General features: G+C 34.7%; 1 protein-coding gene across 2 annotated transcripts in view; it reads left to right on the top strand.

The window, feature by feature from the left end:
- aga (aspartylglucosaminidase) overlaps positions 1-27,769 on the top strand; it is a 67,809-nt gene that overhangs the window by 19,969 nt on the left and 20,071 nt on the right. For both annotated transcript variants that reach the window (XM_061976592.1, XM_061976591.1), the window contains exons 4-5: positions 5,909-6,021; positions 27,029-27,137. In XM_061976592.1, the coding sequence (XP_061832576.1) occupies positions 5,909-6,021; positions 27,029-27,137 (222 nt within the window). The remainder of the gene's footprint in view (positions 1-5,908; positions 6,022-27,028; positions 27,138-27,769) is intronic.

Below are 27,769 nucleotides of genomic sequence, written 5' to 3'. Positions count from 1 at the left end.
TTTTGTGATAGAGTGATTGGAGCACATACTTGTTGGTCACAAAAAAACATTCATGAAGTTTGCTTCTTTTGTGAATTTATTATAGGTCTGCTGAAAATGTGTGCAAATCTGCTGGGTCAGAAGTATAGCAAAATTTTTGCTTCATCTGACATCACATGGACAAAGATAAGACCTTCTGGAGGAAAGTTCTGTGGTCAGATGAAACAAAAATGTACCGGTAGGTGTTTGGCCACAATACCCAGCAATATGTTTGGAGGAGTAAAGGTGAGGCCTGTAATCCCAGGAACACCACACCTACCGTCAAGCATGGTGGTGGTAGTATTATGCTGCCAATGGAACTGGTGCTTTACAGAGAGTAAATGGGACAATGAAAAAGAAGGATTACCTCCAAATTCTTCAGGACAAGCTAAAATAAATAAAACATGTGTTCCGACAGGACAATGACCCCAAACACACGTCAAAAGTGGTAAAGGAATGGCTAAATCAGGCTAGAACAGGGGTCGGCAACCCGCGGCTCCGGAGCCGCATGCGGCTCTTTGATCACTCTGATGCGGCTCAGCTGCATACTTGCCCACCCCCCCTACCACCAAACCCTGCCCCCACCCCAACCCTGCTCCCTCACACATCAACCCCCCCTGTGCGTCAGTTGAGGTGGGCGGGGTTTGGTAGCGGGGGTGTATAATGTAGCCCGGAAGAGTTAGGGCTGCATGGGATTCTGGGTATTTGTTCTGTTTTGTTTGTTTTTTATACCGCCACCATCAGTGTAACCTGTGTGGTTGTTGACCAAGTATGCCCTGCTGTCACTTTACGTGAGCAAGCTGAAGCCTCATACAACGTGTGATTGGGTCGGCACGCTGGTTGTAGTGGGCGCTAACTGCTGTATCATCACGGCACATTCGCAAAATCGGGAGGGTTGACAAGTATGACGCTGTTAAGCGGCATTCTTATAAAACCCGCGGGCCGCACTAACATTCAAGTTTCATATTAAGGTGCGCGCCGCGTGTCTGAGACCCTTGGTTCAAACATAGCACAAAGCAAAAAAACAACTTTGTATTTCATTTCAAATTTCAAAAGATTTTTGTGGCTCCCATTGTTTTCTTTAATTTGTGAAACTGGTCAAAATGGCTCTTTGACTGGTAAAGGTTGCCGACCCCTGGGCTTGAATGAAGGTGTGACCAACAAGTATGTGCTCCAATCACTCTATCACAAAAAATAAGAGATGTAGAAACTCAAGACAGCCATGACATTATGTTCTTTACAAGTGTATGTAAACTTTTGACCATGACTGTATATCTTATGTGTGACTGCCATCTACTGTTAACACTTATCATTACACCATGTACTCAATACAATTACTTAGAGGTCTGTAAGCACGACCACAACTAATCCGTACATTAGGTGCACCGGGTTATTAGGTGCAATGGTGAGTTTGGGAAAATAAAAAGGTTTTAAGTGTGCCTTGTAGTCCAAAAAGTACAATAAGTGGGTTTTTAACATATGACTTTGTGCAGAGAGGGTTGTTGATTATTAAAGCTTTTGTAATGAGTTCGACACGTGCTAAGACAAAAAATGTCTTCTCATTTAAAAAGGTTGGACTCTGCCGTTGTAAAGACCTCTTTTCCAAACTGGCTTTCACACATTCTGACACCACACACAAATCAATGCAGGCCTGTAAATTTCGACGTGTGTCAAGAAACTCAAAGAATGTGGTATTTCATCAGCATCTCGGTGAGGTTGTGAGTCTAAATGAGACAAAATAGACTCCAGCTCCTATTTGCTTCAGGCCCTTGAGGTCAGTGTTAAGTCGTGGACCCAAACCCATGGCCTTGTTTTTGTTTCAGACATGCCTGAAAAGTTATGTTAAGGGAGATCATGTGGTTGTATTTGCACAATTCAACATTTCTACCCTTTCTCCATATCCATCCATCCATCCATCTTCTTCCGCTTATCCGAGGTCGGGTCGCGGGGGCAGCAGCCTAAGCAGGGAAGCCCAGACTTCCCTCTCCCCAGCCACTTCGTCCAGCTCTTCCTGTGGGACCCCGAGGCGTTCCCAGGCCAGCCGGGAGACATAGTCTTCCCAACGTGTCCTGGGTCTTCCCCGCGGCCTCCTACCGGTCGGACGTGCCCTAAACACCTCCCTAGGGAGGCGTTCGGGTGGCATCCTGACCAGATGCCCGAACCACCTCATCTGGCTCCTCTCGATGTGGAGGAGCAGCGGCTTTACTTTGAGCTCCTCCCGGATGGCAGAGCTTCTCACCCTATCTCTAAGGGAGAGCCCCGCCACCCGGCGGAGGAAACTCATTTCGGCCGCTTGTACCCGTGATCTTGTCCTTTCGGTCATAACCCAAAGCTCATGACCATAGGTGAGGATGGGAACGTAGATCGACCGGTAAATTGAGAGCTTTGCCTTCCGGCTCAGCTCCTTCTTCACCACAACGGATCGATAGAGCGTCCGCATTACTGAAGACGCCGCGCCGATCCGCCTGTCGATCTCACGATCCACTCTTCCCTCACTCGTGAACAAGACTCCGAGGTACTTGAACTCCTCCACTTGGGGCAAGATCTCCTCCCCAACCCGGAGATGGCACTCCACCCTTTTCCGGGCGAGAACCATGGACTCGGACTTGGAGGTGCTGATTCTCATCCCAGTCGCTTCACACTCGGCTGCGAACCGATCCAGCGAGAGCTGAAGATCCTGGCCAGATGAAGCCATCAGGACCACATCATCTGCAAAAAGCAGAGACCTAATCCTGCAGCCACCAAACCAGATCCCCTCAACGCCTTGACTGCGCCTAGAAATTCTGTCCATAAAAGTTATGAACAGAATGGGTGACAAAGGGCAGCCTTGGCGGAGTCCAACCCTCACTGGAAACGTGTCCGACTTACTACCGGCAATGCGGACCAAGCTCTGGCACTGAGCATACAGGGAGCGGACCGCCACAATCAGACAGTCCGAAACCCCATACTCTCTGAGCACTCCCCACAGGACTTCCCGAGGGACACGGTCGAATGCCTTCTCCAAGTCCACAAAGCACATGTAGACTGGTTGGGCAAACTCCCATGCACCCTCAAGGACCCTGCCGAGAGTATAGAGCTGGTCCACAGTTCCACGACCAGGACGAAAACCACACTGTTCCTCCTGAATCCGAGGTTCGACTATCCGGCGTAGCCTCCTCTCCAGTACACCTGAATAGACCTTTCTCCATATCTATTACCCATCATTTATTCACACCAGAACTTTTATAGTTTAACACCTATGCCATATTTTCTTAAAATATGTCATTTCCTGTGTAAAGAAAGAAAGATGCTGAACAAAATAAAATATCATGAAGCAAACAGGACAGTGTTTGTTATACATTCATTTATTTCATGCATCGTAACTTGGCTTCTTAAAAGCGTTATTAACTTAGGGCGGGGGTCAGCAACCCTGCTGGCTCCATGGAGCTTTTTCAAAAATGTATGGAAATGGAAAGAAAATGCGGTGAAAAATATATTTTTTGTTGTAATATGGATTCTGTAGACACGACACAAACCTTCCTAATCGTTAGAAATCCTACTGCTTAATATGTTTGTGTTTATGCTTCACTGGTGAAAGTATTCGGAGAGCGACGTTTTATCCTACTAATTTCAGCGGCCCTTGAACTCACCGTAGTTGTGTGGACTGTGACGCAACAGTTTGTTTACATGTACAACTTTCTCCGACGTGCCACTCCTTTGTCTCATTTTGTCCACCAAACGTTTTATGCTGTGCGTGAATGCACAAAGGTGAGCTTTGTTGATGTTATTGACTTGTTATGGAGTGCTAACCAGGCATATTTTCTGTATGTACATATTGCATCATTATGCCTCGTTTGTAAGTGTATTTCAGCTCATTTTATTTCCTTTACTTAGAGCATGTCCTCTGTCTATTTAGTTTATTTTTTCCATGTTTCATGACACGTTATCTGTATGTAATATTGGCTGCATTTCTGATAGTTGTTTGTGTGCCATTTTGTTCCAGACCACAGCAAACGTTAGACAGCTTGCAAAGATTGTAATAAATCCATTAGAAGAAGACATTCTGCAGTTTCCTTGAACTTGGACACACACATCTATACCTTTTGGCCATTTTAAGAAAGTCATTTCCAGGAGTTATCTCACCCACTGAGAAGTTTTACTAATGTTTTCCAATTTTGTAAAAATGCATCGAATAAATATTACATTTCAACATTTCTGTCAACAAAGATTTGCGTCAACCTTTGATAGTAGGCTAATATAGACACTTACATTATGTGTTGCCTTCATTATAAGACTTAAGTCATTTTGATAGTAGGCTAATATAGCTAATTAGCCACTTACATCATGTGTTGCCTTCATTATAACACTTATACAAGTCTCAAAATTTTTTGAAACTCCAAACTGATTACTTTTTTGTATTTTTGGTCCAATATGGCTCTTTCAACATTTCGGGTTGCCGACCCCTGAAGTAGGGGTAGGAATCTTTGAGTACCTCATAATTCGATTGTCAGTTGATTATTAATGCAACTTTATTTTGTTTATTATTTATTATTATTAGACATCATGTACTATTATATTTAGTTATGAATAACATGTACATAAAGCTCCTTTGGCTGCTGACGTATGCAAGGAAGTATTGTGTTGTTTAATGTTATTGTGTGTATATATAGAAGTTGTGTTTTGGTGCCTTCTAAAACGACGGCATGCCCCAACACTACTATATTAAATATTAAGCTAAAGACTAGAAGAAGCAATTCCTGAAGGAATTGCGTGTGAATGCTCCAATGCTGAAGTTGAAGTGAAATGCTGATAGAATGTAGTATGAATGTAAGAATAGTTTGAATATGGGAATGGTTTGAATGTTGAAGAGTTTGAATTTCCGGGAAAGTCGGAATTTGGTTTGGAACTTGGGAAAGTGTTAGTTTGAATGGGTTAATATTTGAATGGTTTGAAAAGGTTGAACAATGTGGGAATTGTGCAACTTGGAAAAATGTCCCATTCCTGGAATTTTGGGAAAAGTGGGATTTTTAAAAAATGATTAGGAGCATGAATGTCTTGAATGAGCTGAATTGGTTGGTGTTGGAATTGTTTAAATTGGTCAAGAAATATTGAAGTAGTAAATGGTATTAGGGAATTTCAAGAAAATTGGGAATTTTATTGAAAATGGTAAAAAAACAAAACTTGAATCAATTGAAATGGTTGGTGTTGAAATTTTTCAAAATCGGTCGAGAAATGTTGAAGTAGTAACATGTTGAATTGAGAAATGGCATTTAGGAATTCCTGGAATTTTGGGAAAACCGGAAATTTTCCAGTTAAAAAAACAACTTTGTTTTTTGTCCTGATTAAGAGGAATGTTTTGATGGTGGAACGGTTGAAATCTGTTGAAAAATGTGGAAGGAGTAGTCGCCAGAAAAAAGGGTGGAAATAGGGGCTTTGGAAAACCAGGAATTCTGGAAAATCCTGGAATTTTTTTGAACTTGGAAAAAGGTTAGTTTGAATTTCCAGAATGGTGGAATGGTTTGAATTTGTTGAAAAATGTGGAAATGGTGGAAGTTTGAAAAATTCATTTTGAATGGGGAAAAATGTCCTGGAAAACTTAGAATTCTGGGAAAAATGGGAATTTTTGGAATTTGTCAAGGGAAAGCCCGCCATTCCCGAATAGGCTGAACAGTTTGAAGTTGGAACGCTTTGAATCGGGTGAAAAATGTGGAAAGTAGAGTGCGCCAAAATCTGGAGAAGAAGAAGAAGTTGAATAAAAAATAGATGAATTTTGGTGTAGAAAACTGTGTGAATGTTTTGGAGGATTCACACAAGTAAATAAATGACATTCAGTACAGTACATAAAGATAGGAGCACAATTTGTCATTTCTGGATCTAAATGAAGCAATGACTTATTGGGTTTTCTTTGCAGCGACGGTGTTTGCGGAGAACATGGGCTTCATGGCCGAGGACCTGAGCACCATCAAGTCTGTGGATATGTTCACACAGTGGCTGAAGGGCAACTGCCAACCTAATTACCGCAAGGTGAGTGCGCTCGCATGTGTTGATTAGTGGTGGCTGCAGGCGCTGTTTCTAAGAAGATATCAGACTGAGCACACTCCACTGGCATACTAACACACTTGTTCATTAAATAAATGAGCTAGGTGATTTTGTAAATTTTTCATACTGTTTTGGTGCTTTGATCCATTTTGTCCCTCGAACTCTGGGGTCTTTAGCCCCGCCCTAGTGGCTCCCTGGAGCATTTTTTTTTTTTTTAATAATTGAAAATAGAAAAAGATGGGGTAAAAATAATGTTTTTGTTTTAGTATGTTTTAGTTTGAGGACAAACATGACACAAACCTTCCCAATGGTTAGAACTACCACTGTTTAATATGTTTGTGTGTATGCTTCACTGATGACACCATTTGGTCAACATCCTTTTGTCCTACTAATTTCGCCGGTTCTTGAACTCACCATAGTGTGGACTGTGACGTAACAGTTTGTTCACATGCAAAATGGTCCACTCCTTCTTTGTCTCATTTTGTCCACCAAACATTTTATGCTGTGTGTTAGAGATGTCCCGATCCAGGTTTTTGCACTTCCGATCCGATACCGATATTGTTTTTGCACTTCCGATCCGATACTGACCGATACTGACCGATACTGGCCTATCCGAGCATGTATTCAAGTTTAAAGTTATTTAGCCTACTTAGTTGTCAGAATTATGTTGAAAAGGGTTTTAGTACTCTTGATAACAACTAGCCAGTTGAATTAGGGGAGTTTGAATAATACACAATGGTTGGTAACAAGAAACTGACCTGTTTATTCAAGGATAAACACAAAATAGACAAAATTATACATGACAAACAGAAATGGCATCATTGAAACGAGGGCTGGGCGATATGGCCTTTTTTTAATATTGCGATATTTTAAGGCCATATTGCGATACACGATATATATCTCGATATTTTGCCTTAGCCTTGAATGAACACTTGATGCATATAATCACAGCAGTATGATGATTCTATGTGTTTTGATTGATTGAGACTTTTATTGGTAGGTTGCACAGTGAAGTACATATTCCGTACAATTGACCACTAAATGGTAACACCCCAATAAGTTTTTCAACTTGTTTAAGTCGGGGTCCATTGATTCATGATACAGATATATACTATCAGATATACTATCATCATAATACAGCCATCACACAAGATAATCACATTGAATTATTTATAATCCGGGGTGTCGAGGGGGGCGCCTGATGTAAGTGTCAAAAAGACAGCCAAAAGAGTTTGATATGAGAATAAATCTAAAGTTAAAATATAGGGTAGAAATGCACCCATTTGCAGGAAATGTAGTCTTGATTTTCAAAATGTTCTTTCAAGGCTTGCATGTCTACATTAAAACATTCTTCTTCATACTGCATTAATATATGCTACTTTTAAACTTTCATGCAGAGAAGGAAATCACAACTAAAAAAAATCACTAATTTTTTCATATGGTGTTGATGTGGAAATTTTTGCCTCGGCATTTTGATGGTGTGGACGTGTGGCACCGAATGGAGATAAGCGTCTCGACAGACGTCACAATATTTGAACAATGATGACGAAAACTGTTTTCTCTGTCGTGTCCGTGTGTCGAAAATTATGCGCTTATTTTTTTATTTGATTTTGTGCGTGGCATAGATTTCCCGTGCGCAGAGGACGTTTGAGCAGGCGCGCACCTTAGCGGCTGCGCTAGCATCACAGCTAACGTTAGCCATGCTGCTACCTCTCTGCTGGGAGAGGACGTATACGTATGTGACGTGTGACGTGTGTAAGAAGTTGCGCTTGCTGTCTGTGAAAAGGAGACAAAAGAAGGAGTGAGAAGAGCCTGTAGTGTAATGCCAGCAGCTAAAAGCAACTGCGTGAGAATCCATAGACCTGTGGATGTGTTGAAGGTGTGCTGGAAAATGCGGAACGGAAATAGGGAGCAGCAGAAAAGTGGAATGTATTATTTAAATCTGTGCGTTGGAAAACACGGACCGGAGTTTTTTTTTAAACTGGATCTGGATCGGCATTTTCCCATGCCTTGCCGATACGCATTTTTTGGCAAATATCGGTGGCCGATCCGATCCAAATATCGGATCGGGACATCCCTACTGTGTGTGAATGCACAAAGGCGCGCTTTGTTGATGTTATTGACTTGTTGGCGTGCTAATCAGGCATATTAGGCTAGCTTTATGTACATATTGCATCATTATGCCTCGTTCGTAGGTATATTTGAGCTGATTTAATTTCCTTTACTTTTATCATATTTATATTTAATTTATATTTGCATGTCTCATGACACATTATATGTATGTAATATTGGCTGAATTTCTGATAGTTTGTGTGCCATGTTGTTCCAGACTAGGGATGTCCCGATCCGATATTTGGATCGGATCGGCCGCCGATATTTGCAAAAAAATACGTATCGGCAAGGCATGGGAAAATGCCGATCCAGGTCCGTGTTTTCCAACGCACCGATTTAAATAATACATTCCACTTTTCTGCTGCTCCCTAATTTCCGTTCCGCATTTTCCAGCACACCTTCAACACATCCACAGGTCTGGGGATTCTCACGCAGTTGCTTTTAACTGCTGGCATTACACGACAGGCTCTGCTCACTCTTTCCTGTGTCTCCCTCTTACAGACAGCGAGCGCACCTTCTTACACACGTCACATACTGTCACGTCATACGTCACATACGTATACGTCCTCTCCCAGCAGAGAGCGAGGTAGCGGCATGGCTAACGTTAGCTGTGATGCTAGCGCAGCCGCTAAGGTGCGCGCCTGCTCAAGCGTCCTCAGCGCACGGCAAATCTATGCCAAATAAAAAAATAAGCGCATAACAATTTTCGACACACGGCCACGACAGAGAAAACAGTTTTCGTCATCATTGTTCAAATATTGTAACGTCTGTCGAGACGCTTATCTCCATTCGGTGCCACACGCCCACACCATCAAAATGCCGAGGCAAACATTTCCACATCAACACCGTATGAAAAAAATTGTGATTTTTTTTTTTGTTGTGATTTACCTCTCTGCATGAAAGTTTAAAAGTAGCATATATTAATGCAGTATGAAGAAGAATGTTTTAATGTAGACACATAGAATCATCATACTGCTGTGATTATATGCATCAAGTGTTCATTCAAGGCTAAGGCAAAATATCGAGATATATGTCGTGTATCGCAATATGGCCTTAAAATATCGCAATATTAAAAAAAGGCCATATCTCCCAGCCCTAGTTCAATAATGCCATTTCTGTTTGTCATGTATAATTTTGTCTATTTTGTGTTTATCCTTGAATAAATAGGTCAGTTTCTTGTTACCAACCATTGTGTATTATTCAAACTCCCCTAATTCAGCTGGCTAGTTGTTATCAAGAGTACTAAAACCCTTTTCAACATGATTCTGACAACTAAGTAGGCTAAGTAACTTTAAACTTTAATACATGCTCGGATAGGCCAGTATCGGTCAGTATCGGTATCGGTCAGTATCTGTATCGGATCGGAAGTGCAAAAACAATATCGGTATCGGATCGGAAGTGCAAAAACCTGGATCGGGACATCCCTATTCCAGACCACAGCAAACGTTACCCAGCTTGCAAATCTTGTAATAAATCCATTAGAAGAAGACAGCCTGTTGTTTCCTTTAACTTGGACACACACACCTATACTTTTGGCCATTAAAAGCCTGTAATTTCCAGGAGTCATCTGACCTTCTAAATAACCTCTGATTTACTAATGGTTTCTAATGTTGTAACAATGTGTAGAATATATATTACATTTCAACATTTCTGTCAACTAAGATTTGCAGCAGCCTGCGAGAAATAGTCATTTTGATAGTAGGCTATTATAGCTAATATAGACACTTACATCATGTGTTGCTGGCATTATAACTCTTATATAAGACTTTTAAAGGCATTTTGATAGTAGGCTAATATAGCTAATATAGACACTTACATCATGTGTTGCCGGCATTGTAACACTTATATAAGACTTTTAAAGTCATTTTGATAGTAGGCTAATATAGACACTTACATCAGGTGTTGCCTTCATAATAAGACTTTTAAAGTCATTTTTGATAGTAGGCTTATATAGCTAATATAGACACTTGCATCATGTGTTGCCGGCATTATAACACTTATATAAGCCTTTTAAAGTCATTTTGATAGTAGGCTAATATAGCTAATATAGACACTTACATCACGTGTTGTCTTCATTATAACACTTATATAAGACTTTTAAAGTCATTTTGATAGTAGGCTAATATAGACACTTACATCAGAATCAGAATAGTTTTATTGCCATTGTTTGAGAACGGGTTCACAAACTAGAAATTTTTCTTGGTGCAATATACATCATGTATTGCCTTCATTATAACACTTATATAATACTTTTAAAGTCATTTTGATAGTAGGCTAATATAGCTAATATAGACAATTACATCATGTGTTGCTTTCATTATAACACTTTTAAAGTCATTTTGATAGTAGACTAGTATAGCTAATATAGACACTTACATCATGTGTTGCCTGCATTATAACAATTATATAAGACTTTTAAAGTCATTTTGATAGTAGTCTAATATAGACACTTACATCATGTGTTGCCTGCATTATAACACTTATATAAGACTTTTAAAGTCATTTTGATAGTAGGCTAATATAGCTAATATAGACACTTACATCACGTGTTGTCTTCATTATAACACTTATACAAGACTTTTAAAGTCATTTTGATAGTAGGCTAATATAGACACTTATATCATGTGTTGCCTTCATAATAAGACTTTTAAAGTGATTTAGGATAGTAGGCTTATATAGCTAATATAGACACTTACATCATGTGTTGTCTTCATTATAACACTTATATAAGACTTTTAAAGTCATTTTGATAGTAGGCTAATATAGCTAATATAGACACTTACATCACGTGTTGTCTTCATTATAACACTTATATAAGACTTTTAAAGTCATTTTGATAGTAGGCTAATATAGACACATCAGAATCAGAATAGTTTTATTGCCATTGTTTGAGAACGGGTTCACAAACTAGAAATTTTTCTTGGTGCAATATACATCATATATTGCCTTCATTATAACACTTATATAATACTTTTAAAGTCATTTTGATAGTAGGCTAATATAGCTAATATAGACAATTACATCATGTGTTGCTTTCATTATAACACTTTTAAAGTCATTTTGATAGTAGACTAGTATAGCTAATATAGACACATCATGTGTTGCCTGCATTATAACAATTATATAAGACTTTTAAAGTCATTTTGATAGTAGTCTAATATAGACACTTACATCATGTGTTGCCTGCATTATAACACTTATACAAGACTTTTAAAGTAATTTTGATAGTATGCTAATATAGCTAATATAAACACTTACATCACGTGTTGTCTTCATTATAACACTTATATAAGACTTTTAAAGTCATTTTGATAGTAGGCTAATATAGACACTTACATCATGTGTTGCCTTCATAATAAGACTTTTAAAGTCATTTTTGATAGTAGGCTTATATAGCTAATATAGACACTTGCATCATGTGTTGCCGGCATTATAACACTTATATAAGACTTTTAAAGGCATTTTGATAGTAGGCTAATATAGCTAATATAGACACTTACATCATGTGTTGCCGGCATTGTAACACTTATATAAGACTTTTAAAGTCATTTTGATAGTAGTCTAATATAGACACTTACATCATGTGTTGCCTGCATTATAACAATTATATAAGACTTTTAAAGTCATTTTGATAGTAGGCTAATATAGCTAATATATACACTTCATTAAGTGTTGCCTTCATTATAACACTTATATAAGACTTTTCATTTTTTGCGGCTCCAGACAGATTCGTTTTTTGTATTTTTGGTCCAATATGGCTCTTTCAACATTTTGGGTTGCCGACCCCTGCTCTAACTAATAGCTGGAAATGTGTTTTTCTCTCATCTATCTTTATTGATCATATTTACAGTTGGCTCGAGCTGAAGGTCAGCAGTTAATGAACACAAACTTCCACGTCGTCTCTTTCTAGCACACGGAGAGAAGTTGAAGAGAACATCCAGACTTTCCTCCGATAATTGGACAATTAGTGCAGTGGTTAATTTGCTGCAGATGGCTTGTTGTTGTTTAACCCTGATTGATGCAGTGAGATGAGCACCCAACAGTGCTGGGAAGGAGTGGTGTGAATCTAGCTAAGGAAGTGGGGAGATTGATTGATCAAAGTACTAACATAGTCTTGAGAATATGGTGGATTATTACATTCCGGAAGGGTAGTGGTGGAACGACATGTACAAACAATATGAAGGGACCAATCAGTTATATAGCTTGAAGAATGCAACGTATCTGGTAGGTTGGCCACCAGAATACAACAAACTTGAATGAGTTGAAATGGTTGGTGTTGAAATGTTTCAAATCGGTGGAGAAATGTTGAAGTAGTAACATTTTGAATTGAGAATTGGTATTACGGAATTCCTGGAATTTCAGGAAAACCGGGAATTTTTCCAGTTCAAAAAGTAACTTTGTTTTTTGTCCTAATTAATGTGGAATGTTTTGAGGGTGGAACGGTTGAAGTGGGTTGAAAAATGTGGAAGGAGTAGTCGCCAGAAAAAAGGGTGGAAATAGGGCTTTGGAAAACCAGGAATTCTGGAAAATCCTGGAATTTTTTTGATTTTGGAAAAATGATAGTTTGAATTTCCAGGATGGTGGAATGTGTTGAAGGTGGAATGGTTTGAATAGGTTGAAGAATGTGGAAATGGTGGAAAGTTTGAAAAATGGACAATTCATTTTGAATGGGGAAAATTAAGAAAAAAATTAGATAAATCCTGGAACTTTTTTAGAATTGTTGAAGTACAGCACACATCTCCCAAGCAGGCTGAATATTTTGAAGTTGGAACGGTTTGAATCAGATGAAAATTGTGGGAGTTGTGGAACTTTGAAGAATGTCCCATTGGAAATTTTGGGTTAAGCGGGAATTTTTTTGAAAATGGTAAAAGACTTGAATGGCATAATTGAATGAGTTGAAATGGTTGGTAATGGTGGAGAAATGTTGAAGAAGTATCATGTTTAATTGAGAAATGGTATTACGGAATTCTTGGGAAACCGGGAATTTTTCCAGTTCAAAAAACAACTTAGTTTTTTGTCCTGATTAATGTGGAATGTTTTGAGGGTGGAACGGTTGAAAAATGTGGAAGGAGTAGTCGCCAGAATGAAGGGTGGAAAAGGGGTTTTGGAAAAGCAGGAATTCTGGAAAATCCTGGAATTTTTTTGAACTTGGAAAAATTATAGTTTGAATTTCCAGGTTGGTGGAATGTGTTGAAGGTGGAATAGTTTGAATAGGTTGAAAAATGTGGAAATGGTGGAAAGTTTGAAAAATGGACAATTCATTTTGAATGGGGAAAATTAAGAAAAAAATTAGATAAATCCTGGAACTTTTTTAGAATTGTTGAAGTACAGCACACATCTCCCAAGCAGGCTGAATATTTTGAAGTTGGAACGGTTTGAATCAGATGAAAATTGTGGGAGTTGTGGAACTTTGAAGAATGTCCCATTGGAAATTTTGGGTTAAGCGGGAATTTTTTTGAAAATGGTAAAAGACTTGAATGGCATAATTGAATGAGTTGAAATGGTTGGTAATGGTGGAGAAATGTTGAAGTAGTATCATGTTGAATTGAGAAATGGTATTACGGAATTCTTGGGAAACCGGGAATTTTTCCAGTTCAAAAAACAACTTAGTTTTTTGTCCTGATTAATGTGGAATGTTTTGAGGGTGGAACAGTTGAAAAATGTGGAAGGAGTAGTTGCCAGAATGAAGGGTGGAAAAGGGGTTTTGGAAAAGCAGGAATTCTGGAAAATCCTGGAATTTTTTTGAACTTGGAAAAATTATAGTTTGAATTTCCAGGTTGGTGGAATGTGTTGAAGGTGGAATAGTTTGAATAGGTTGAAAAATGTGGAAATGGTGGAAAGTTTGAAAAATGGACAATTGATTTTGAATGGGGAAAATTAAGAAAAAAATTAGATAAATCCTGGAACTTTTTTAGAATTGTTGAAGTACAGCACACATCTCCCAAACAGGCTGAATATTTTGAAGTTGGAACGGTTTGAATCAGATGAAAATTGTGGGAGTTGTGAAACTTTGAAGAATGTCCCATTGGAAATTTTGGGTTAAGCGGGAATTTTTTTGAAAATGGTAAAAGACTTGAATGGCATAATTGAATGAGTTGAAATGGTTGGTAATGGTGGAGAAATGTTGAAGTAGTATCATGTTGAATTGAGAAATGGTATTACGGAATTCTTGGGAAACCGGGAATTTTTCCAGTTCAAAAAACAACTTAGTTTTTTGTCCTGATTAATGTGGAATGTTTTGAGGGTGGAACGATTGAAAAATGTGGAAGGAGTAGTCGCCAGAATGAAGGGTGGAAAAGGGGTTTTGGAAAAGCAGGAATTCTGGAAAATCCTGGAATTTTTTTGAACTTGGAAAAATTATAGTTTGAATTTCCAGGTTGGTGGAATAGTTTGAATAGGTTGAAAAATGTGGAAATGGTGGAAAGTTTGAAAAATGGACAATTGATTTTGAATGGGGAAAATTAAGAAAAAAATAAGATAAATCCTGGAACTTTTTTAGAATTGTTGAAGTAGAGCACACATCTCCCAGGCTGAATATTTTGAAGTTGGAATGGTTTGAATCAGATGAAAAATGTGGGAGTTGTGGAACTTTGAAGAATGTCCCATTGAAAATTTTGGGGAAAGCGGGAATTTTTTTGAAAATGGTAAAAGACTTGAATGGCATAATTGAATGAGTTGAAATGGTAGGTGTTGGAATTTTAAAAAATGGTGGAGTAATGTTGAAGTAGTAACATGTTGAATTGAGAAATGGTATTACAGAATTCCTGGAAAACCGGGAATTTTTCCAGTTCAAAAAACAACTTAGTTTTTTGTCCTAATTAAGAGGAATGTTTTGATGGTGGAACGGTTGAAGTGGGTTGAAAAATGTGGAAGGAGTAGTCTCCAGAAAAAAGGATGGAAATAGGGCTTTGGAAAAGCAGGAACTCTGGAAAATCCTGGAATTTCTTTGGACTTGGAAAAATTATAGTTTGAATTTCCAGCATGGTGGAATGTGATGAAGGTGGAATGGTTTGAATAGGTTGAAAAATGTGGAAATGGTTGAAAGTTTGAAAAATGGACAATTCATTTTGAATGGGGAAAATTAAGAAAAAAATAAGATAAATCCTGGAACTTTTTTAGAATTGTTGAAGTAGAGCACACATCTCCCAAACAGGCTGAATATTTTGAAGTTGGAACAGTTTGAATCAGATGAAAAATGTGGGAGTTGTGGAACTTAGAAGAATGTCCCATTGGAAATTTTGGGAAAAGCGGGAATTTTTTTGAAAATGGTAAAAGACTTGAATGGCATAATTGAATGAGTTGAAATGGTAGGTGTTGGAATTGAAAAAAAATGGTGGAGTAATGTTGAAGTAGTAACATGTTGAATTGAGAAATGGTATTACGGAATTCCTGGAAAACCGGGAATTTTTCCAGTTCAAAAAACAACTTAGTTTTTTTGTCCTAATTAAGAGGAATGTTTTGATGGTGGAACGGTTGAAGTGGGTTGAAAAATGTGGAAGGAGTAGTCGCCAGAAAAAAGGGTGGAAAAAGGGCTTTGGAAAACCAGGAATTCTGGAAAATCCTGGAATTTTTTTGATCTTGGAAAAATGATAGTTTGATGGTGGAATGTGTTGAAGGTGGAATAGTTTGAATAGGTTGAAAAATGTGGAAATGGTGGAAAGTTTGAAAAATGGACAATTGATTTTGAATGGGGAAAATTAAGAAAAAAATAAGATAAATCCTGGAACTTTTTTAGAATTGTTGAAGTAGAGCACACATATCCCAGGCTGAATATTTTGAAGTTGGAATGGTTTGAATCAGATGAAAAAAATGTGGGAGTTGTGGAACTTTGAAGAATGTCCCATTGAAAATTTTGGGGAAAGCGGGAATTTTTTTGAAAATGGTAAAAGACTTGAATGGCATAATTGAATGAGTTGAAATGGTAGGTGTTGGAATTTAAAAAAATGGTGGAGTAATGTTGAAGTAGTAACATGTTGAATTGAGAAATGGTATTACAGAATTCCTGGAAAACCGGGAATTTTTCCAGTTCAAAAAACAACTTAGTTTTTTGTCCTAATTAAGAGGAATGTTTTGATGGTGGAACGGTTGAAGTGGGTTGAAAAATGTGGAAGGAGTAGTCTCCAGAAAAAAGGGTGGAAATAGGGCTTTGGAAAAGCAGGAATTCTGGAAAATACTGGAATTTTTTTGATCTTGGAAAAATGTTAATTCTACTAATTGTCATTAATTACTAGTTTCTATGTAACTGTTTTTATATTGTTTTACTTTCTTTTTTTATTCAAGAAAATGTTTTTAATTTATTTATCTTATTTTATTTGATTAATTTTTTTTAAAAGTATCTTATCTTCGCCATACCTGGTTGTCCAAATTAGGCATAATAATGTGTTAATTCCACGACTGTATATATCGGTTGATATCTGTATCGGTAATTAAAGAGTTGGACAATATCGGAATATCGGTTATCGGCAAAAAGCCATTATCCGACATCCCTAATCTGGCACTTAGTTGTCAGAATTTTTGTGTTAAATTTAAATTTTTTCTTTTTTTACAACATTATATCGTTCATGGAAAAACAGTACAAGTTATTTTCTTATTCTGCCAACTTAGCTGCCAATTTTTCTACTTAAAAACAAATGTACCGTCATTCCGTTTACAGTAATACACCGTTAAAAGCAAGATTTTACAGTCAAAATATGGTAGCTCAGTCAACAGAATTTTAACGCAAAAACAGTACCGTATTTTTCGGACTATAAGTCGCAGTTTTTTTCATAGTTTGGCCGGGGGTGCGACTTATACTCAGGAGCGACTTATGTGTGAAATAATTAAAACATTACCGTAAAATATCAAATCATATTATTTATCTCATTCACGTAAGAGACTAGACGTATAAGATTTCATGGGATTTAGCGATTAGGAGTGACAGATTGTTTGGTAAACATATAGCATGTTCTATATGTTATAGTTATTTGAATGACTCTTAGCATAATATGTTACGTTAACATACCAGTTGGTTATTTATGCCTCATATAACGTACACTTATTCAGCCTGTTGTCAACTATTCTTTATTTATTTTAAATTGCCTTTCAAATGTCTATTCTTGGTGTTGGCTTTTATCAAATACATTTCCCCCAAAAATGCGACATATACTCCAGTGTGACTTATATATGTTTTTTTCCTTCTTTATTATGCATTTTCGGCCGGTGCGACTTATACTCCGGAGCGACTTATACTCCGAAAAATGCGGTATATATATATATATATATATATATATTTTTTTTTTTTTTTTTAAGTAGATTGTCCATTTTACAGTAAAAAAAAACTTTACATTTACAAAATTTTACTGTAAAATATATATATATATTTATTTATTTTTATTTATTTTTTTAAAACAGGTTACAGAAAAATCTGGCACTTTGTTGCCAGAATTTTTGTGTTAAATTTACATTTTTTCTTTTTTTACAACATTATATCGTTCATGGAAAAACAGTACAAGTTATTTTTTTATTTTGCCAACTTAGCTGCCAGTTTTTCTACCGTAAAAACAAATGTACCATCTTTCCGTTTACAGTAATACACCGTTAAAAACAAGATTTTACAGTCAAAATATGGCAGCTCAGTCAACAGAATTTTAACGCAAAAAACAGTACCGTATTTTTCAAACTATAAGTCGCAGTTTTTTTCATAGTTTGACCGGGGGTGGGACTTATACTCAGGAGCGACTTATGTGTGAAATTATTAACACATTACCGTAAAATATCAAATAATATTATTCATCTCATTCACGTAAGAGACTAGACGTATAAGATTTCATGGGATTTAGCGATTAGGAGTGACAGATTGTTTGGTAAACATATAGCATGTTCTCTATGTTATAGTTATTTGAATGACTCTTACCATAATATGTTATGTTAACATACCAGTTGGTTATTTATGCCTCATATAACGTACACTTATTCAGCCTGTTGTTCATTATCCTTTATTTATTTTAAATTGCCTTTCAAATGTCTATTCTTGGTGTTGGCTTTTATCAAATACATTTCCCCCAAAAATGCGACTTATACTCCAGTGCGACTTATATGTTTTTTTCCTTCTTTATTATGCATTTTCGGCCGGTGCGACTTATACTCCGGAGCGACTTATACTCCGAAAAATGCGGTGTATATATATATATATATATATATATATATATATATATATATATATATATGTATATATATATATATATATATATATATATATATATATATATATATATATATTTTTTTTTTTTTTTTTTTAAGTAGATTGTCCATTTTACAGTAAAAAAAAACTTTACATTTACAAAATTTTACTGTAAAATATTTTTTTTTTTTTTTTTTTTAAACAGGTTACAGAAAAATCTGGCACTTTGTTGCCAGAATTTTTGTGTTAAATTTACATTTTTTCTTTTTTCACAACATTATATCGTTCATGGAAAAACAGTACAAGTTATTTTTTTATTTTGCCAACTTAGCTGCCAGTTTTTCTACCGTAAAAACAAATGTACCATCTTTCCGTTTACAGTAATACACCGTTAAAAACAAGATTTTACAGTCAAAACAGTAGTAGTTTTTTTATTTATTTTTTTATTAACAGTAATATGCTGTAAAGAACAAGGTAAAATGTATTGGCATTGTTATTAATTTGATGGGTAGTTTGCTGTAAAGTTAAGTATTTTTTATTTAGACAAAAGCATGTTTGGAAAGTATGATAATATACTGTAATATTTGCTGCAATATTGGACACTAGTAACGTTTAAAATGTATGCAATTTCAAGCAGTACATATATTTTCTTTGTCAAAATGAAAAAAATCAATGACATTTAGTGAGAGAATATGAAGTACTTTATTGTCACATATCATTTCCAGATGTTTGTGGGCCAGATAAAATGATGTGACGGGCCAGATCTGGCCCCCGGGCCTTGGGTTTGACACCTGTGTCGTAGAAGAAGTCGTAGAAGAAGAAGAAAGGAGGACCGATGGCGTCTGAGGCCATGTCCACACCAACATGAAAAGTTTCAAAATAGCAAATCCAAGATTAAAACGATCTCCATCCACACAAGTGTACTTTCACAACTACTCCTGAAAAAAGCTGACATGGTGACATTTCACCCTTGTTATTATCATGTTTATTTTTGAGATACTAGACCACAGGTGTCAAACTCAAGGCCCGGGGGGCCAGATCTGGCCCGCAAACACCTGGAAATGTGACAATAAAGTACTTAATATTTTATCGCTAAATGTAAAATATATGTATTGCTTGAAATTGCAAACTTTTTAAACTTTACTAGTATCCAATATTGCAGCAAATATTACAGTATATTATCATACTTTCCAAACATGCTTTTGTCTCAATAAAAATACTTAACTTTACAGCAGGGTTGTCAAAGTGAAGGAATGAATGATCTATGATTAGTATTAGAAGCGGCCCGCAGGCCACAGCCGCCTGCTGCTGTTTTGCACGCACCAATACTCCCATCAGTGTTGGCACTAGGAATTTTCAAAAAGGGGTCCCCATCAAGTCATAAAAATGGGGTCCCACCGTACATTTTTGGGGTCCCACTTTTTTGTAAGCGTTTTGAAAACAAATGATAAATGTATGCATTATCCTGTTATATCTCACATTCTATATTGTGTTTTGGAAAAAGGTTTTCATAAACGTTATTTAATTAATATTAAAAAAAAACAAAACTAATTTTAATGTATATGTAAATATATTCAGTTATACACATTCATTCACTTTTTTCTTTCCTTCATGGATCTAAACTTTACCACTGCTGGCATTTTTTTGCCATATTTTTATTGTAATATTTTCAGAATGTGTTTGTTCTATTTTTGGCTAAAGTAAGATAAAGAAAACAATCTGAAGTTGTCTTTATTTTTTAGTTTTAATGCCATGATTTTAATAGTCCGGCCCGCGTGTGCACAAATCTTTTTTTCCACGCGGCCCCTGAGATAAAAATGAGTTTGACACCCCTGCTTTACAGCAAACTACCCATCAAATTAATAAAAATGCCAATACATTTTACGTTGTTCTTTACAGCATATCACTGTAAATTGTAAAAAAACTACCGTATTTTTCGGAGTATAAGTCGCACCTGAGTATAAGTCGCACCTGCCGAAAATGCATAATAAAGAAGGAAAAAAACATATTATAGTCGCACTGGAGCCCGGCCAAACTATGAAAAAAACTGCGACTTATATTCCGAAAAATACGGTACTACTGTTTTTTGCGTTAAAATTGTGTTGAATGAGCTGCCAGTTTTTGACTGTAAAATCTACGCCTGTTGTTTTTAGCGCTGAATTACTGTACATGGAAAGGCGGTACATTTGTTTTTACGGTAGAAAAACTGGCAGCTAAATTGGCAGAATAAAAAAATAACTTGTACAGTTTTTCCACGAACAATATAATGTTGTAAAAAACAATGTCAATTTAACACAAAAATTCTGGCAACTAAGCTACCAGCTTTTTCTGTAAAAAACCCCCAAAAAACAGTGGTAATGTTTTTACATTTATCGTAAAATGTTGTAAAAAAAAAATAAAGAAAAGCACTATATTTTACAGTTACATTTTGTAAATGTAAAGTTTTTACAAAATCGTCAGTCTACTTAAAATAATGTATATAATTAAGAATTAAATTCAGATGCAAAGTCATCCATTATTCACTGTTACAAGCGGCCCTCTGATGGCAGCCACAACTGCCATGTGGCCCTCAATGAAAACCACTTTGACATCTCTGAACTAGACTTACAACGACATGTACATCATGTTTAAAACCAGCCTGCTCCTACACCAAGCCCTGGGAACATTAAGCGTCTTATTTTAGTGTTTAAAGCGTGCATGCTGCTGAAACCAACACTCGTAGATTTATAACATCAGCAACATGGTGATGTATTACATGTGCAATGAAGTCTACATTATTTATAAAATCAGCACGCACTAATGAGCCAAGGAAACCCTTTTGCATGTTTAAGTGCCGATATAAAGTGTGTGTGCGGCTGCATCTCACTAAAATTCTCAGGGATCCAAAAGGGCCCTAAACAAAAAAGTGTTAAAAAAAAAAAAAGAAGTCATATTTATATTTTTTCATCATCTAAATCAACTTAAGATATTTCTGTTAATTATAGCTTTCCATTATATTTGCATGTTATTTTGTTTAGTTTTATGCCCTTTTTGTCATAAAACACTTTTTTTTTTTAAAAGGGAAAACACAAAAGATGCAAAATGTTTCTTCATAAATATTTAAAAGTGTAATATTTGATGTAAAGTAAGTGGAGCCTTCAATGGGTTAGTTATTGATTCATTTTTTTTTTTAACAATTTGTGGAATTTATGGAAAAAAACAAACAACAAAAAATCTTACTAAAATTATCAGCCCTCCAAAAGTGTTAAAAATAAGTCAAACATATTTTTTCAAAAAATGTCTAAATCAACTTCAGATCTATTCTTTGATTTTTTTTTTGGTTTGTTTTCTCTATGGTCGTTTTAGTCAAATAAAAATACTTTTTTGTGTGTCAAAAACACAAAATATGCAATATTTTCCTCAAAATATTTAAAGGTGGAATATTTGAAGTAATTGGACCTTTTATAGTTGGTTGCATGGAGATGTCCTAAAAGGGTATTTTTGACAATTGATTCTTACAGTTATTTTTATATATATATATATATATATATATATATATATATATATATATATATATATATATTTATTTATTTATTTATTTATTTTTTATCAAATCAGTCCAACAAAATAATACACAATAATATCATAATAATACTATTCCAATACCAAATATTTAAAGTAATTGGAGCCTTTTATAGGTCAATAATTCATAACATTGATTTTGATTGATTTTTTTTTTTTTTTTTAACAAATTACAGTTTGAAAAAAAATCTCACTAAAATTCTCAAGGATCCCCCCAAACATAAGTGTTTTAAAAAAGTCATATTTTTATTTTTACTCACACATCTACATCAACTTCAGGTTTTTCCGTTAATTATACTTTTTTATTATATTTTCATGTTTTTTTGTTTAGTTTTATGCCCTTTTTATCATACTTTTTTATTATGGAAAACACACAAAATATGCAACATTTTCCTCCAAAAAATATTTAAAAGTGTAATATTTGATGTAAAGTAAGTGGAGCCTTCAATAGGTTAATCATTCATAACAACATTGAGTTTGATTCATTATTTTTTTTTAACAATTTGTGGGGGGAAAAAAAACTAACAAAAAAAAAATCTTACTAAAATGATCAGCACTACAAAAGTGTTAAAAATAAGTCAAGCATATATGTTTTAAAATTTTCTAAATCAACTATCTGTGTTGGCCCTGCGATGAGGTGGCGATTTGTCCATGGTGTACACCGCCTTCCGCCCGAATACAGCTGAGATATGCTCCAGCACCCCCCGCGACCCCAAAAGGGACAAACGGTTGAAAATGGATGGATGGAACTTCAGATCTTTTTGTTAATTATAGCTTTTCATTATGTTTTCTTGTTATTTTGTTTAGTTGTATGCCCTTTTTGTCATAAAAACTTTTTTTTTTAATGGAAAACACACAAAATATGAAAAATTTTCCTCCATAAATATTTAAAAGTGTAAAGTAAGTAGAGCCTTCAATAGGTTAATAGTTCATAAAAACATTGAGTTAGATTTTTTGAACAATTTGTGAAAAAATAAAATGAAAAATCTTACTAAAATTATCAGTGCTCAAAGTGTGAAGTGGTAAAAATAAGTCAAGTATCTATATTTTTTTAAATTTCTAAATCAACTTCAGATCTATCCTTTGATTTTTTTTGTTTGTTTTTGTACAGTCCTTTTAGTCAAATAAAACTTAGTTTTTTGTGTCAAAAACATAAATATGCAATATTTTCTTCAAAATATTTAAAGGTGGAATATTTGAAGTAATTGAAACGTTTTATATATTCAACATTTTCCTCCATAAATATTTAAAAGTGGAAAGTAAGTAAAGTAAGTGGAGCCTTCAATAGGTTAATCATAAAAACATTGAGTTAGATTTTTGGAACAATTTGTGGAAAAAAAAATCTTACTAAAATTATCAGCGCTCTAAAAGTGTTTAGTGGTAAAAATAAGTCAAGTATATATATATTTTTTAATTTCGAAATCAACTTCAGATCTATCCTTTGATTTTTGATTTTTTTTTTGTTTGTTTTCTGTACAGTCCTTTTTGTCAAATACAACTTAGTTTTTTGTGTCAAAAACATAAATATGCAATATTTTCTTCAAAATATTTAAAGGTGGAATATTTGAAGTAATTGAAACGTTTTATATATTCAACATTTTCCGCCATAAATATTTAAAAGTGGAAAGTAAGTAAAGTAAGTGGAGCCTTCAATAGGTTAATCATTCATAAAAACATTGATTTTTTGAACAATTTGTGGAAAAAAAAAATCGTACTAAAATTATCAGCGCTCTAAAAGTGTTTAGTGGTAAAAATAAGTCAAGTATATATTTTTTTTAAAATTTCGAAATCAACTTCAGATCTATCCTTTGATTTTTTATATTTTTTTTGTTTGTTTTCTGTACAGTCCTTTTAGTCAAATAAAACTTTGTTTTTTAAGTCAAAAACACAAATATGCAATATTTTCCTCAAAATATTTAAAGGTGGAATATTTGAAGTAATTGAAACATTTTATATATGCAACATTTTCCTCCAAAAATATTTAAAAGTGGAAAGTAAGTAAAGTAAGTGGAGCCTTCAATAGGTTAATCATTCATAAAAACATTGATTTTTGGAACAATTTGTGGGAAAAAAAAATCGTACTAAAATTATCAGCGCTCTAAAAGTGTCTAGTGGTAAAAATAAGTCAAGTATATATTTTTTTTAAATTTCGAAATCAACTTCAGATCTATCCTTTGATTTTTTGTATTTGTTTTGTTAGTTTTTTGTACAGTCCTTTTAGTCAAAACTTTTTTTTTGTGTCAAAAACACAAATATGCAATATTTTCTTCAAAATATTTAAAGGTGGAATATTTGAAGTAATTGAAACGTTTTATATACGCAACATTTTCCTCCATAAATATTTAAAAGTGGAAAGTAAGTAAAGTAAGTGGAGCCTTCAATAGGTTAATCATTCATAAAAACATTGAGTTAGATGTTTGGAACAATTTGTGAAAAAATAAAATGAAAAATCTTACTAAAATGATCAGCGCTCAAAGTGTGAAGTGGTAAAAATAAGTCAAGCATATATATTTTTTTAATTTCTAAATCAACTTCAGATCTATCATTTGATTTTTTTGTTTGTTTCTGTACAGTCCTTTTAGTAAAAAAAAACTTAGTTTTTTGTGTCAAAAACATAAATATGCAATATTTTCTTCAAAATATTTAAAGGTGGAATATTTGAAGTAATTGAAACGTTTTATATACGCAACATTTTCCTCCATAATTATTTAAAAGTGGAAAGTAAGTAAAGTAAGTGGAGCCTTCAATAGGTTAATCATTCATAAAAACATTGGTTTTTGGAACAATTTGTGGAAAAAAAAAATCGTACTAAAATTATCAGCGCTCTAAAAGTGTCTAGTGGTAAAAATAAGTCAAGTATATATTTTTTTTAAATTTCAAAATCAACTTCAGATCTATCCTTTGATTTTTGATATTTTTTGTTTTGTTTTCTGTACAGTCCTTTTAGTCAAATAAAACTTAGTTTTTTGTGTCAAAAACATAAATATGCAATATTTTCCTCAAAATATTTAAAGGTGGAATATTTGAAGTAATTGAAACGTTTTATATACGCAACATTTTCCTCCATAAATATTTAAAAGTGGAAAGTAAGTAAAGTAAGTGGAGCCTTCAATAGGTTAATCATTCATAAAAACATTGATTTTTGGAACAATTTGTGGAAAAAAAAATCGTACTAAAATTATCAGCGCTCTAAAAGTGTTTAGTGGTAAAAATAAGTCAAGTATATATATTTTTTTAAATTTCGAAATCAACTTCAGATCTATCCTTTGATTTTTTATATTTTTTTTGTTTTCTGTACAGTCCTTTTAGTCAAATAAAACGTTTTTTTTTTGTGTCAAAAACACAAATATGCAATATTTTCCTCAAAATATTTAAAGGTGGAATATTTGAAGTAATTGAAACGTTTTATATATTCAACATTTTCCTCCATAAATATTTAAAAGTGGAAAGTAAGTAAAGTAAGTGGAGCCTTCAATAGGTTAATCATTCATAAAAACATTGATTTTTGGAACAATTTGTGGAAAAAAAAAATCGTATTAAAATTATCAGCGCTCTAAAAGTGTTTAGTGGTAAAAATAAGTCAAGTATATATTTTTTTTAAATTTCGAAATCAACTTCAGATCTATCCTTTGATTTTTGATATTTTTTTGTTTGTTTTCTGTACAGTCCTTTTAGTCAAAACTTTTTTTTTGTGTCAAAAACACAAATATGCAATATTTTCTTCAAAATATTTAAAGGTGGAATATTTGAAGTAATTGACACGTTTTATATATGCAACATTTTCCTCCATAAATATTTAAAAGTGGAAAGTAAGTAAAGTAAGTGGAGCCTTCAATAGGTTAATCATTCATAAAAACATTGAGTTAGATTTTTGGAACAATCTGTGAAAAAATAAAATGAAAAATCTTACTAAAATGATCAGCGCTCAAAGTGTGAAGTGGTAAAAATAAGTCAAGCATATATATTTTTTTAAATTTCTAAATCAACTTCAGATCTATCCTTTGATTTTTTTGTTTGTTTGTTTTTGTACAGTCCTTTTAGTCAAATAAAACTTAGTTTTTTGTGTCAAAAACATAAACATGCAATATTTTCTTCAAAATATTTAAAGGTGGAATATTTGAAGTAATTGAAACGTTTTATATATTCAACATTTTCCTCCATAAATATTTAAAAGTGGAAAGTAAGTAAAGTAAGTGGAGCCTTCAATAGGTTAATCATTCATAAAAACATTGATTTTTGGAACAATTTGTGGAAAAAAAAAATCGTACTAAAATTATCAGCGCTCTAAAAGTGTTTAGTGGTAAAAATAAGTCAAGTATATATATTTTTTTAAATTTCGAAATCAACTTCAGATCTATCCTTTGATTTTTTATATTTTTTTTTGTTTGTTTTCTGTACAGTCCTTTTAGTCAAATAAAACTTTGTTTTTTTTGTGTCAAAAACACAAATATGCAATATTTTCCTCAAAAAGGTGGAATATTTGAAGTAATTGAAACCTTTTATAGTCTGTTGCATAGAGATGTCCGGAAAAAGGTCTTTTTGACTATTGATACTTACATATATACAGTATATTAAAACCAAAAAAATGAATCAATTTAAATTTGGGATGAATAAGAATCGCAATTTTGGATGTGAATCTATGTTTTGTGCACTCCTTCTACATTGGGTGGAATAATAGAGCATCTTTCACAGTGGTCTCCTGTATGCTTGAATTCTCCTGCATGAGTTCCACCTTGGGAAAAGTTTGGACCCCCTTGCCAAAGAGGAACCATTACAATGAGTTCTTGGCCAAAAATATATGTGCAATGACAAATAGTTTGGCCAAGCTGTATACATTTACACAGAGAGAAACTGCAAATACTGACAAATGTTCCGTCACAGAGCAGATGGGAATACAAAGTAGTCAGCATACATACATACATATTGCTGAGTAATCAATATGCTCTCCCTGTGGTTTACTTTACACACAATGCTTCTTTTTTTTTTTCACCTTGGAAAAAAAATATATGAATTACCGTGCAGCAACACAGGCGGAGGTGGGAGGGAACACTATTGTTATTAATTGACAAATGCTGTCATCGAACTGGAAACATGATTTTATAATTGTTGTGCTTGTCTTACAGGACAGTTGCATTATTACATCCTGTTTTTCCCCCCCAGAATGTATTCCCAGACCCATCCAAATCCTGTGGACCTTACAAACCTGCTGCCATTCTGGGACATAAGAAAAAGGAGCAGCATACTAATATCGGCTCTCATGACACCATAGGTGGGTGTTATGGATTCACACACACGGATGTGTCGTTTGTCTTACAGAAATCAATAACCTTTTAAAATGGACAAAGAAGGATTCAGGGGATGGACTGCACATAAGAGGACATTCATACATTGCTTAGTGACATCAGTGCGTCCTTAAAAGTGGATTTATGATGACTTAGTGACATCAGTGGGGACTTATGATGACTTAGTGACATCAGTGGGGACTTATGACTTAGTGACATCAGTGCATCCTTAAAAGGGGACTTATGATGACTTAGTGACATCAGTGCGTCCTTAAAAGGGGACTTATGATGACTTAGTGACATCAGTGCGTCCTTAAAAGGGGACTTATGACTTGGTGACATCAGTGCGTCCTTAAAAGGGGACTTATGATGACTTATTGACATCAGTGGGCACTTATGATGACTTAGTGACATCAGTGCGTCCTTAAAAGGGGACTTATGATGACATAGTGGCATCAGTGCGTCCTTAAAAGGGGACTTATGATGACTTAGTGACATCAGTGGGGACTTATGATGACTTAGTGACATCAGTGCATCCTTAAAAGGGGACTTATGATGACTTAGTGACATCGGTGGGGACTTATGATGACTTAGTGACATCAGTAGGGACTTATGATGA

Source organism: Nerophis lumbriciformis, linkage group LG16, assembly GCF_033978685.3.
Source record: "Nerophis lumbriciformis linkage group LG16, RoL_Nlum_v2.1, whole genome shotgun sequence".
Taxonomy (NCBI): domain Eukaryota; kingdom Metazoa; phylum Chordata; class Actinopteri; order Syngnathiformes; family Syngnathidae; genus Nerophis; species Nerophis lumbriciformis.
The sequence above is the reverse complement of the archived record's forward strand: the minus strand, read 5'-3'. Positions and strand labels throughout refer to the sequence as shown.